The following is a 13,772-nucleotide window of genomic DNA, read 5'->3' on the forward strand; positions in this document are numbered from 1 at the left end:
TGTCAGGGTGTTTATCTATTTTTATTGATTTTGGGAGGGGTCTTCTGTGCCTCTTGGACAGGAATGCTTGTTTCCTTCCCCAGAGGTAAGTTTTCAGCTATCATTTGCCCAAATATACTTTCTAGACCTCTTTCTCTCTCCACCTCCTTGGGGATCCCAATAATTCTGACATTGGAACATTTCATGGACTCATTAACTTCTCCAAAACTTTTTTCATAGCTGCGTATACCAGTTTCCCTCAATTTCTTTACTTTCTATCAGCCTGTCTTCTACATCACCTATTCTCTTCTGCCTCACTTACCCTGTTAAGCGCATCCAATTTAGACTGCATCTCATTTTTAAGTTTGTCCTGATTAGATCTCATTTCTGCCCTTATAGATTCTATATTGTTACTAATGCTCTATTCAAGCCTAGCTATTGACTTTATTACTATCCTGAATTCTGTCTCTTACATCCTACTTATATCCATATCCATTAGTTGTGTCAGAGCCATTATCTTGGGTTCTTTGTTGAGAGTTTAGTTTCTCCTCCTAGTCATTCTGTCAAGGGATAGTTCAGCAAATGAACAGAGTTCAAAATATCAATCATGATCCAAGCAAAATATACCCTAGAAAAATTCCGAAGTGTTTGGAAGCTACCAGATATGCAAACAAAGCCAAGATGATTCAAAACAATTTTAAAAAGGCGATTATCTCTCAGGGTGGACCAGTCAAAGTGATCTCCCTGTTCCTGATTGAATTTTTTTTTTTTTTTTTTTTGGTCTGTTTCGGAGGATACTATATCTTAAAAGTGCAAAGAAATCAGAAATTATATATATAATCAAGATAAAATTGAAGAGTGAAAAATGGACTAGTATGGGGCATAAATCTATAAAACGGCATAAATCTATAAAATCTATAAAAGTTTTAAAAGTAACAAAAATATAAATAAAAATCTATTTCAAACAGGAATAGGGTGGGGGAAAAAAGACACAAAAAAGAAATGTAAAACTTTAGCCTGAAGTATAAACAAAACGTGAGCAAACACTTTCTGCTCAATTTATTATATTCTCCTGGTTCTGGAGTTTTACAGTCCTGTGGGAAATAAGCTTATCATTCACCTGTTCTTCTCGCCTCTCTTCTGGAGGAGGGGCCTGCTGCTTGTCTTCTCAGGTATCTTTGCCTAAATGGAGTTGCCCCATCCTCTGTCAGGGGGTTGGGCTTAATGTGAGCTGGTACTTTGTATGGCTTTTATTCTTTTCAGTTTTCCACTTCTCTTTAGAGGGTCAGAGCAAATATGCCCGTGCTCTGTCCCAGAGCCACAAGGTCGTGGTGCCTTTTCTTCAAACCCCACAGACTTGCCCTATTTGCACTCACGCTATTTGCACCTGCTGCCACTCTTCTGGGGGGAGTTCCAGGGACCTGCCGAGGTCTCTGAGCTTTGTGCCTTTGCAATTGTGAGCGGCTGTGGGCTTACATGTGCACCTACTTCTGCAGCTCCCAGATCACACCTGGGTGCCACCCCAGTGTCCTTGCAGGGACATGACGCCCTGAGAACTGTTCCCGTCATGGGCACAAGCCATTTCATTTCTCCCCTGGAATGTTAAGCAGCCTGTACTTTCTAGTCCTTTTCAGAGTGCTCAGCGAGCAGTCTCCCTACTGGTCCAGTTCTTAGTTTGTGGTGACTGGAGCTGAGTGTCCCTAATGGGCTCACTGACCATAACCAGTCTCCCCGCTCCACTGCTTGGGCACTCTATCGGTTTAGGCTCCCTGTTCTGAGTCTCCTGGAATCCTGAAACTACAATGGTCCACCTAGAATTCTGCTCTGTTCATCTCCTGTGCCCTTTTCTGAAAGGGACATCTCTCACTGGAGATTTCTAAAGGTCTTGATTTTATGCTCTGGTGTTATATTACCCCCCCACCCCCCGCACACACACACACTTACACACACTTATCTCCTGGTATTTCCCCCCGAAGATTCAAGGTTTTGCACCTCCTACCTTGCAAAGAGTAGTAGATTCAGGGAAATCTTCTTACATCTCAGGTTGAATCTTATCTTCAGAATGGTTTGGTAGATAACCAGCTAAATTCGAGGACCAGATGAAACAAGGTCCCCTACTCTGCTGCCATCTTGAGATTCCCCCTAGTCACATGGGACCATTATTAAAAATAACTTTCTGGTGACATTCTTCACATAATGTAGATATTTTGATCTCTTAGCAAGGATGTTATTACTAATGCTTACTATGTTTTGTCATTTTAGGATTCTCATTAAGCAGCCTCCTACCCAACTTCTACAAATGAAAATTAAACCTCACAATTTCCAAATAAGATTTAGTCTTCTGTTTCCATTAAATCTGAATTTATGGTTGTGATTATCTAGGTTACATTGTGTGGACACAAAATGACAAAGTCAGTTTTATTTTTTTCTTGGAAATTTCTGTAGAATGCATAGAAAATTTTCAGATTTGTTCAAGTTTTATATTCTTTGCATGTTCAATGTGTTAAAACTTGCAATATAAATTACTGGCAAAGCTTTTGCTATCTGGCCTTTTTTACAAATTTGAGAAATTGCTCTGTTTGCTAATGATCAATTTTTAGGCAAAGTTGAGAGAACTGTAATTGGTGAAGTGGCCTAAAGAATGCCCTTCATTAGATAGATGACAGTAGATTATTATGTCATTATGCAGTGTGTCTATTTCTAGTCTTTTTTTTTTTTTAAAGATTTTATTTATTTATTTGACAGAGAGAAATCACAAGCAAACGGAGAGGCAGGTAGAGAGAGAGGAAGGGAAGCAGGCTCCCTGCTGAGCAGAGAGCCCGATGCGGGACTCGATCCCAGGACCCTGAGATCATGACCTGAGCCGAAGGCAGCGGCTTAACCCACTGAGCCACCCAGGCGCCCCTATTTCTAGGTTTTAATCCCAAGGTCTGCCTGCCTTCCTTTCTCTTATATGGCTTGTAAGGAGTTTAGTTCTCTTTGCTTTAATAAAGGGAATGGAAATAGAGTTCCTTGAAGCAGACTTTTACAGAGCAAATTACAGCAGGATTGTGCTGTGAGACCATAAAAAGGAGTATTTTAAATGTCTTGATTTAAAAAACCATCCTGTTTGGGCGCCTGGGTGGCTCAGTGGGTTAAGCCACTGCCTTCGGCTCAGGTCATGATCTCAGGGTCCTGGGATCGAGTCCCACATTGGGCTCTCTGCTCAACAAGGAGCCTGCTTCCTCCTCTCTCTCTCTCTGCCTGCCTCTCTGCCTACTTGTGATCTCTCTCTGTCAAATAAATAAATAAAATCTTTAAAAAAAAAAAACATCCTGTTTGATCATCACTTGAGAGAAGGTGGTTCAGTGTATGAAGACAGTAAGAGTATAATCTTTCCTTCTATTATGCTCATGTATTGTATCATTTATGATCTGTTCTCCAGTTTCAGAAATGACTGTTAAGAAAGTTGCCATTTCTAGAAATTTAATGTGTTTTTAGCTGAAAAAATTTGCCTTTAATGCTTGTTTTTGTTTAACATAGGTCCTCAAAATTATATTTCATTTTAACTTTGGGTAAATTCCTGTTCCCCTTCATCCAACATCAAGACCTCTAGAGGCAGTGTATATGGCTTTTGTTTTCATCAATATTAAATTCGTTTCTACTGAGTCAATTTCTCCCCTTTCTATTCTGCACCAAAATTACAACCTTGTAGTCAAATAAATTTACTGTTCTATCAAGCTCCTTGCAAAGCTCAGATATACAAAGGGATCCCACAACATCAAATATCATACTGAAAGGATCCTGCAGCAGACTCCCCTTTGAGAAGTAACAAAACATTCTGAGTATTAATTTGAAAAATAAAATAATCTGTTCAATCATCATACTCATTTTGTTCATATTTTTAGTTTTTCAAATCCTTTTTCCTCTTATTCAAACAACTCTTGTTAATATCAGAGACAAGGAAAATTTACAAAGCATTTTCCTTATGTGCTATGTAAGCATATCCAAAGACTTGAATTTGGAGTATTTTCTATTTGATAATGGGTAACCAATGTCAAATAATAGAAAAGTTTAACAACTAAACAAAGGCTAGATATTAATATTCACAGACATAAAGCTCTAAAACTTTTGTTCGGACTTTCTTTAGGAATTAAGATTTAGGATAACCATACAATAAACATTTAAGTATTTTTATCATATACATATACAGCAAGAGAGAAAACCTTTTAATGTAAAAACTGAGGAAAGTGATTAAAAACAGAAAAGCAGGAAGGTTAATACTTTTCATTTCACTTTACCTTGCAGGTTTTCTACTGCTCTATTAGAACCACTGACCACTACAAAAGTGGCATACATTAGACATCTACTGTATTAGGTAAAATAAGTTAATATAAATATCGGTTATAATGAAGAGTGGTGGCTGAGAAAAGATTGATGTTAACTTCGATCTTGTAAGACTGTCTGGAAACACGCAATCCAAGCCACATAAACTAAATTGTACAGCACTTAAACTAAATTGTACAGCAACCCAGAACCCTTCTTCTGTGTGATTCTCTTCCCCAAGTGTTGCCTCTTCTGGAGAGTTCAAGATGTCTCACTACCAGATCCACTTCCAAGCAACAAGCTCCAGAAGGGGCAAACAAACAAACAAACAAACAACAACAACAACAAAAACCAGTCAATGGTAAGGGATACTGGGAAATGTAGTCTTTGTTATGGCAGGCATGTGCCTAGCTGAAAATCAAAGGTTCTATCACTATGCGAAGAAAGGTTACTGGGAAAAATTGGTGTTCTCTGAACATATAGATATTAATGTAGTTAAAAATATAAGCTTACAAATCATTCTGCTGGAAACATGGCAGGATTTACTACCTGACAACTACTATTCTGGGTTTTCATTTCAAAAGAATTGTTTACTTCCATCATTCACTCACCAAAAACAATGACATACAAAACACTGTCTGAGTGAGTTTCCATGGTATGTTTTATTGGTATAAAACCAAAATGAGGTGATGTAATGGTCTGGTCTGCCAGTTAGCTATATAGAACTTGGTGAAGAAAAGGATTTTCTCTTACAGTTTCTTCATCGAGGGAAAAGGAAAATTTCTTCCTTATAAAATAACAAAATACTGATTAGTCTTGGCAACTTATTTGACTAAGCAATTTTAGGGTAGTAGAACAAAAATAGTTACTTAATTTTTATCAAATAAGTAAAAACTCATTAAAAAATTTTTACAGCTTCTGAAAAAAATCAGTAGAATTGTAAAGCAGAGAAAGATTTCTCAAGGTATCTATGTATTTTCTTTCCTCCTTCATTAAGGGAGAAAAAATGTTTTCATGATTTTGCTAAAATATCTAACAATGCAGAGGTAGCCATGGAATGTCTTAAATCTCCATCCTACTGACGAATTTTCTTTCAGTCTTCCTATGCAGAAGACTATAAAGTCAAATTACACAGCATTAGGTGAAATACAGCCGTAATCAGGGCTGTGCCTCATGATGCAAAAGCTCTCAATTCTGTTTCTGTTACGTTACATACAAAGCTGCCCTTCATCTAACCCCTAATATAATCTTTAGAGTCAAAGTTACAAAACTGATACATATAAAGATATTACTCTTATTTTTTTTTCTTTTTGAAATACACATATGCCAGTTTCCATTTTCTAGGAAAGGTGGAGCCTGAAAATTATACATTGTGAAAGCCACTTTATAGGAGACTTTATTTAGATGACCCGAGATGAATCAGTACCATTATTGTTGTATAGCTGTGAAACAAGTCATCATCCTTCACCTTATTACACTTCTTCAATATAAAGTTCCCAGTGACTATGCGATCACATCCAATTTCTCCATTTCCAAAGAAGCCAAATAAAGGAACACTAGGAAAAAACTTCCTAAATGCATCAGCCTCAACATTGCCCTTGGCTCTATAATACTGAAAGCCCCTGCCAACACATGCAAACATGAAGCCAATGGTATTCCGTTCTGGAATGTTGGCAGCTTTAAGGCGCTGCACTGCAGCCTCAACGGTCTTCTCATCGTTGACATCCTCGTTGAGTAGCACAGTGGCACTCTGGATTCGGTGTCCACTAAATGACAGTCCAACCACACCAGTGGCATCAATATCCAGAGGGTGTCTGTAATTAAATTAGAATAGTGTAGTGATACATCATAAAACAAAATATATAATTTTTTTTTAAGATTTATTTTTACTTATTTATTTGACAGAGAGAGATCACAAGTAGGCAGAGAGAGAGAGAGAGAGGGGAGGAAGCAGGCTTCCCTGCCAAGCAGAGAGCCTGATGTGGAACTCAATCCCAGGACTCTGGGATCATGACCTGAACCAAAGGCAGAGGCTTAGCCCACTGAGCCACCCAGGCACGCTATAATTTAAAGTGTAAAAGAAAACTCCTGATTCGCTTGTTTGGAGCTGCTGACTTTAAGACCTATACCTCATCTGAGGCTCACCTTCCCAGATAGAAGCAATGTAATAGGGATTAAAAATTAAACTACGAATACATTTAAAAGAATGCAGGGAAGCAGATCTGTGAAGAAGGAACTATGTTTTTAGTCACAAATTCAAGGGCCAAATGCATCTCCACAAAGATTTCTGAAAACCATCCTGGTCTTAGATATAAAGTGTTCTTAAAACTTTCTCACTTTCTTAAAATGAATCTTAAAAGTTTTATTCATATGCATGACAGTATCAATTAAATAAAGCTTTCTGGTATTATTTACATGTCTTGGTATCTTTCTCCCCCCACCCTCAGCTGTCACATTCTAAAAAAGATATATTATTTAATCATGGATGATAATTTTATTAAGAACATGTAACCCCAGGGGCACCTGGGTGACTCAGTGGTTAAGCCTCTGCCTTCGACTCCGGTTGTGATCTCCGGGTCCTGGGATCAAGCCCCACGTCAGGCTCTCTGCTCAGCAGGGAGCCTGCTTCCCCCTCTCTCTCTGCCTGCTGCTCTGCCTGCTTGTGATCTCTCTCTCTCTCTCTCTGTGTCAAATAAACAAATAATAAAATCTTCAAAGAAAAAAAGAAAAAGAACATGAAATCCCAGAAGTTTCAGCTTTATATTGTTTGGCCCATAAAGATATGCGATTCCTTTCCTGTGGCTTATTTATTACTTTCAGCATAGAATTCAGCTTAACCTAAAGGTAAAAACATGTTTTGTTTATGTTTGCCCGTTTTTTTTAAGGAAATATTTTATCCTTACTAAAGAAAATATAAAGTGTCAAAGTTATAAAGCACAATACAGTGAACACCTACAGGGGAAAAACAAACACCTTGTATTTCTATCATGTTTACCAACACATTAGCTAATGAAATGGGCAAGATTCACTGGGCTAACAAGAAACTTAACTCAAAAAGCTTAAGTGACTAAGATAGTAAGACTAGCTTAGTAGCAAAACCTGTTTCTGAGGTGAATCCACCCTCTGAAGTCCTCCACTGCTCCTTTATTACATCTCCTCTTTGGCATACCACTGCAACATATACTGTCAATATCCTGCCTTAAAGAATGATTTACCTTTTGTTTTTCTGGCAAGGTGGTATCTGGACAGTATTAAAATGGAGCTTTGATTTACGCAATGGCTTCTCTTACCCACTGACAATGGGAAGACCACACTAAAATTAACATGTCATGTAAAGGGTTAACAATTCTTGAGGGATGTTTCCCACAACAGGTATAAAAAAATGATGAACAGACACCTGACCATGCTAACAGGCTCACATCTCAGACTCTGTATGTCTGGTTTGAGACTGGTATTTCAAAGGTAAATGAAGTATTAAATCATCACTGCCCCATTTTATACGATTTAGAGGTACAAGCAAAGACACAGAAAATCAGGTAAGAGGAGAGATAATCCACAAGTAATTACTGAGAATTAGGTGTATTTATGTATGAAATCCAATGTCTGATATTCTAAGAATTCGAAGCCGAATTCAGAGCACTTGCTTTCCTTCCATCTTCCTCACCAACAGTCCAGGGACCTCAACTTAGCTACAGGTGACCCTTGAAGAGCATGCGTCCATTTACATGTGGATTTTTCTTGATAAGTACAGTACTGTAAATAATTTTAATAACATTGTCTTTTCTTAGCTTTTCTTGTAAGAATATATATATATATGTGTGTGTTAACTGACCATGTTATCAGTAAGGCTTCTGGTCAACAGTAGGTTATCAGTAGTTAAGTTTTTGGGGAGTTACAAGTTATACATGGATTTTCAATTGTGCAGGGATCGGCACTCCTATCCCCTGCATTGTTCAAGAGTCATCTGTATTTGCTTTCCCTGATCCCTGACCAGCTGTAGTTGATCCATTGGTAGAGACTTCCAGAAGGGAAATTATAACCGGGATGATTTATACTGATTTAAAGACTGATCTCTTAACATCTGTTGCCATTTCACTACTCTAGTATCCAAGTACTAAACACAAATATAGTAAGAAATGAATAGTAGTTTATTTGCAGGAAGCATCTGGGGAAACGTGGTTTTCATTTTCTTGCTTTTGGATATTCATGTCCACTTAATTAGCTCAAACTCAAACTCTTATTCAAAATGCAAAGGGAGTAATAGCTCCCAAGATAGCTGAAGCAAATATTTTTCATCTTCAAAAGCAAAAAAGCCTTAGTAACAAAATCAAGAAGGCTTTCAAAAAGATCTAGTATTTCCCAAAATGTGTGCCAATTCATACCAATAGGTGTCCAAGATGCTCCACAGAACAGATTTGAGAACTGTCATTCCCTCTCTAGAAGATTTCCATAGCACTGTGCATATCAGAGGCTCTAAGACGTTTTACCATGAAGATTCACTGTTTAAGCATGTGTTTCCTTTAGAGGAGAAAACAGAACTACAGAGGAAGTGATCACTAAAGAAAATATAAATTTATAAAGCACAATATAGTGTGGTTGTATAGAGTACAGAGCTGTCGGGAAATACCAGTAGATATTGCTGAAAATCAGTTTTGAGAAGAAGACGAATCCAATTCAGAGTAAGTTATTAGAAGACAACAGGAAAATTTCATTCTTTAACTGTAAGCAGAATTATGTGGAGTATTATAAAATGGAATGAACTATTAGCTCAGCAATTCTGTAAACATGTATTTGAAAAACCCAAGGTAAGAAAACCTGAGAACATTTCTGGTCATGCATAGGAGAAATCAGAAGCACATGAGATATACCTGTCAGAGGTCAGCGATGCCAGGTTGTCTACTTGGCCTCCAGCCAAGATGACATTCATATCACTAAAAGTGCTGACGACTCGCTGCAGGTAATTACTGGCTCCCACCTTACAGCAATTATAGCCAAATACCAGGACCACACGAAGCTCAGGGTTATCTAAAAGACCTGCAGAGGAAAGAAGAGCAACAATTAAAGATAGCCTTAAAACAAGTATATCAAATTTTATTACAATCTTATTTTCTACATTTTTACAAAATGAAATGTTTCTGCTAATGACTTGCACTTCTAGTTATGTGCAATATAGTGTTGAAGCTATCCTGTTTCCTTTTTTATTTTCTTTACAAACTTTAACCCTGCTCAAAATGTTTGCTGCCATTAATTATCCCCATTAAAAAGAACAAAATGGCTACTGAAAATAATACAACCCACACTCAACACAAATAAGGAAGCAGCTGTGGGACTGAGCAGCACCTGTAGTGGATATAAGCCATATATAAGCCATTATACCCACGATATAAGACATCTCTACACAGGCCACCACCTGGAATGAAAGGGATCAATGTTTACACAGAGCAGAGTTAGCAGCAGTGATAATATAAAGATCTGGAAAAAAAAAAAAAGAAAAGGTGCCAACCACCGGTAGTGTGTTTAATGGTGGTCACCCCAAAAATGTATCCACATCAGATCTCTGGGGCCGATGAATGTGAACCCATTTGGGAAAAGGTTCTCTGCAGATGTGATTAAGGATCTTGAGATGAGATCACCTGTTATTATCCGGGCAGGATCCACAAATACTATGATAAATGTCCTTAGAAGAGATACATAAGAGACACAGACATAAGAGGAGGCAATGTGACCACTGAAGCAGAAACTGAAGTGATGAAACCATAAGGAATATCAATACCCACCAGAAGGTGGAAGAGGTAAAGGTGATGTACCCTAAAGCCTCCAGAGGGAGTGCAGCCCTTTCAACACTTTGATTTCATGCTCTTGGACTGTGACAGAATCCATTTCTGTGGTTTTAAGATCCCACGTCTGTGGTCATTTGTTTCAGCAGCCCCAGGAAACTGATACACCACGAAAATATATAGGCCCAATGCACCTTTTCTAGGAGAGGGGGTGGGAGTGAAGATGGGATTTCAAACTCTTTCCAAAGCGGAAAATGTTCAATTCTGCAGCATATGGACAAAAAGCAGCTTCCATTAGGGGGCAATATAGCCCAAAAAGAGAACTGCTGTACTCCACCCCCTACCAACAAACTCCCCAGCTTTCACCAGAGCCTCTGGGCACTTTAAGACTATCAATTTGAAAATTTCTGGCATTATCAAACTCATAATTGGACAGGAAAAAAAAAAAGCCAATACCTAACTCATACTCCTGTTTCCACTGAGTCAGCCACATGACTTGAATCTTGACAGACCTACAATGAAGGTCATCAGAAATAAGGCTCACTTAAGGAAAAGGAGGTGTGGGGCGCGGGAATGACTAATTACACCAAATAATGACTTATCAAGGGAAAACTCCTCTGGTCCACTTTTAATTCTCTATGTAATAAATCACTGATCTGGAGAATGAAAAGGATATTAATATACAAATCCAGTACTTTCATGATTCCATATACCCTAAACCATTACTAAAAGATCTTTTTTCCCCACAAAGACCAGAGCAGTACATTTGGAGAGAATGTTTTTTCTTTTTTTTTTTTTTTTTTTAAGATTTAATTTATTTATTTGACAGAGAGAAATCACAAGTAGATGGAGAGGCAGGCAGAGAGAGAGAGAGAGAGAGGGAAGCAGGCTCCCTGCTGAGCAGAGAGCCCAATGCGGGACTCGATCCCAGGACCCTGAGATCGTGACCTGAGCCGAAGGCAGCGGCTTAACCCACTGAGCCACCCAGGGCGTCCCAATGTTTTTCTTTTCTAAAATGAATTTTCAGAGTTGGAAGAGGGTTGTGGAATCAACTGTCTAGTCTTACTTACAAGTAAGGCTGCTATTCCCAGAAAAATGACCAGCCCAGGAGAGTAACATGGTAGGCTCTAGATTAAAATGCACACCTCCTCTCAGACTTTTAAGTTTCAGAAACCTAAAGCTTCTAAATCTCTGCCTTCCCTACTGTTTTCTATCCTCTAGACCCTCTTTTATAATTGTCTAATAAGCATTCTCATCTGCCACCCTCATTTATTTAACAAACACATAGCCAGTGCTTTCTACATCTTCCTCCAGTGGTATTTGCTCTACAACTGAGACACACACCCAAACTGAGAAACTACCATCACTTTCCCCTACCCCAACTTTTAAAGAACAAATCCACCTTAGCTCTGGATGGCTGGCTGACAGAGCAGATTAGATCTGTATTTGCCCAAAAGACCATCTGGAGCTTCAGATATGCAACAGAAGGAAGGAACAACTCAAACCCCCTGACACTCAAAACTGAAATGACTAACGAACACTTGGCTGAGAAGACCAGCGAACTCTTTTTGAGGTCAGTCTTGGCACTGCCTTCAGCCTTGTCTCACTTTACCTCTGTGGGGGAAACGATGGCCTTCTACCCAGATTAAGCCTCTTAGATCTTTCAACTTCCAAGAAAGCACGTTAGCCACTTCCCCAGCTCAGCCACTTGTTGGGCAGATGACCATCCAGCCCAGTCTCCAGTTCACTGTTACTTGAAATCCAGCTGTGAGATCTAAGTCACAGCAGAGTGAGTGCCTAAAAAACATGTGGGCCATCCATTCCTATAGTGGATCTAAACATTCTTAGATACAGCAGAAAGCTCAATGAGCAGGCCTCACTGGTTTGGCCTCTATAACTGCTTTTATGAAGTCTCACTTGGGGTGATGTCACTGGTGCTCAGAGAGTGACATAAGAAACTTCTTGAATCTAGTACAATTCATCTCCATTCTCAAAAAATATGAAGGGCTGGGCTTTTTTTGCTCTGGCTCAGCCAAACCTTTGGACCACCTCTAGCAAGTATTGATGGTATAAATTTCTTGAACTGTCCTCAACCCTGGTTTCACTTTGTTCTTCCTACACATGTCACTCAATTCAGAACTCCTCCACTGGCTGTATGTATACACCTGTGTAAGCTGCCTTAAATTCATTTCAAATAAGGCAGAATATAAATTCATTATGGCTATGATCTACTAGAAGGCTAAAAGGAAATTAAAAAATAAAATAAAATAAAATTCAGATACCAAGACCCAAGTCAGATTCAGAGAAATCTGGAAATTCAGGAAAGCCAAAAAAGAACTATTCTGAAGATAAGCCAGGACTCCTTGGAAATACTTTAGGTCTGCATGTTCAGATTTCTCTTCTTTTTGGAGAAACCACTTTTTTTTTTTTTTGTAAGATTTTATTTGACAGAGTGAGAGACAACAAGCAGGGGGAATAGCAGGCAGAGGGAGAGAGAGAAGCAGGCTTCCCGCTGAGCAGGAAGCCCGATACAGGGCTTGATCCCTGGACCTTGGGACCATGACCTGAGCTGAAGGCAGATGCTTAACAACTGAGCCATCCGGTGCCCCTGGAGAAACCACTCCTGAGACAACTATTTTATGATCTGTTTGAAAGTGATGGGATCTAAATGCATGTAGGAAACATACTTCAAAGAAAACATCTACTTAAAATGAGGCTAATACCATAAATAATTCATGGACTGAAGCTGGATTCTCTCTTCCCCACAACTTTCTTTCCTGGGATTTTCATCTTTTTCACACTAGGGTTGGCAAGTATTAAGTCAGCACAGTAAGGAAGTGGGCTTTGGAGTAAGAGCAGGTTCAGAACTCAGGCTCAACCACTTGTAGCTGTATAACTTTGAGCAAGTTACTGGACTTTACCAAGTTCAGATCCTTCCTCTAAAGCTGAGACAGGAGCAAGTCTCAAGGGTTGTTTTGGTGAAGATAAGATAATGTCATAAAAGTAGCAACTACTCTGGTGCCTGGTACCCCCACAGCATAGCTAAGAAATTCTAATCTGCTTAAACTGAGGCCTCGACCATAAGTTAGGTTTGTTTCACCAAATAATGAAATGATGAAGTGTAAGGCAACATTTTCCCTTGAACTAAATGAATTTAAAGTAAACACCAAATTTAGAGGTAGGGAAAAGAAGCCGTGCATCCTATCCTCAAAAGTGATTGGGGGTTTCCTGTGTTGTTCTGACTTTTGACTCAAAAGTCAAATGAGATGCGCCTTATCTCTGATGTTATGCAATAAGAAACTATGTCGCTGTGTATGTGGGAGGAAACTTCCACTCCACAAACATGGAGCCTGTGGCACAGGGACTGGAGGTGGGAGGCATGGTGGGCTGAGGACTGTATTCTGCCAATACTATAGCCTGGGAGAAAGCCCCCACTGCCCTCTTACAGTTTGAATTTTCTGGCCCTCTGCTGCCATTCTAAATGAAGTTTACCACAAGGGCAGGAAAGCATAACAGAACACTGACACCACCTTCCTGTCCCTTAAGATTTTTTTTGTAAGCTGGGCAGCGTCTAAAAGTAAGTACCATCAGTTAGGTTTTAGCACCATTTTTCTCTGCTTTGCATCAGATCACTTGCATCACTCCCTCAAGATTCTCTATGAAATCTCCATATAATTTAAAAACTTAGTCCTTTGACAGAGTCTCGGGAAT

At 39.0% G+C, this 13,772-nt stretch overlaps 1 protein-coding gene across 7 annotated transcripts in view; it reads right to left on the reverse strand.

Annotated features, from left to right (window-relative positions):
- Positions 1-4,927: 4,927 nt before the first annotated feature.
- FBXO22 (F-box protein 22) overlaps positions 4,928-13,772 on the reverse strand; it is a 31,118-nt gene continuing 22,273 nt past the window's right edge. For all 7 annotated transcript variants that reach the window (XM_004758501.3, XM_013059418.2, XM_004758502.3 and 4 more), the window contains 2 exons: positions 9,153-9,318; positions 4,928-6,098 (listed from right to left, as the gene is read on the reverse strand). In XM_004758501.3, the coding sequence (XP_004758558.2) occupies positions 5,681-6,098; positions 9,153-9,318 (584 nt within the window). In that variant the 3' untranslated portion in view covers positions 4,928-5,680. The remainder of the gene's footprint in view (positions 6,099-9,152; positions 9,319-13,772) is intronic.

Source organism: Mustela putorius, unplaced genomic scaffold, assembly GCF_011764305.1.
Source record: "Mustela putorius furo isolate JIRA1106 unplaced genomic scaffold, ASM1176430v1.1 tig00003972_pilon_pilon_pilon, whole genome shotgun sequence".
Taxonomy (NCBI): Eukaryota; Metazoa; Chordata; class Mammalia; order Carnivora; family Mustelidae; genus Mustela; species Mustela putorius.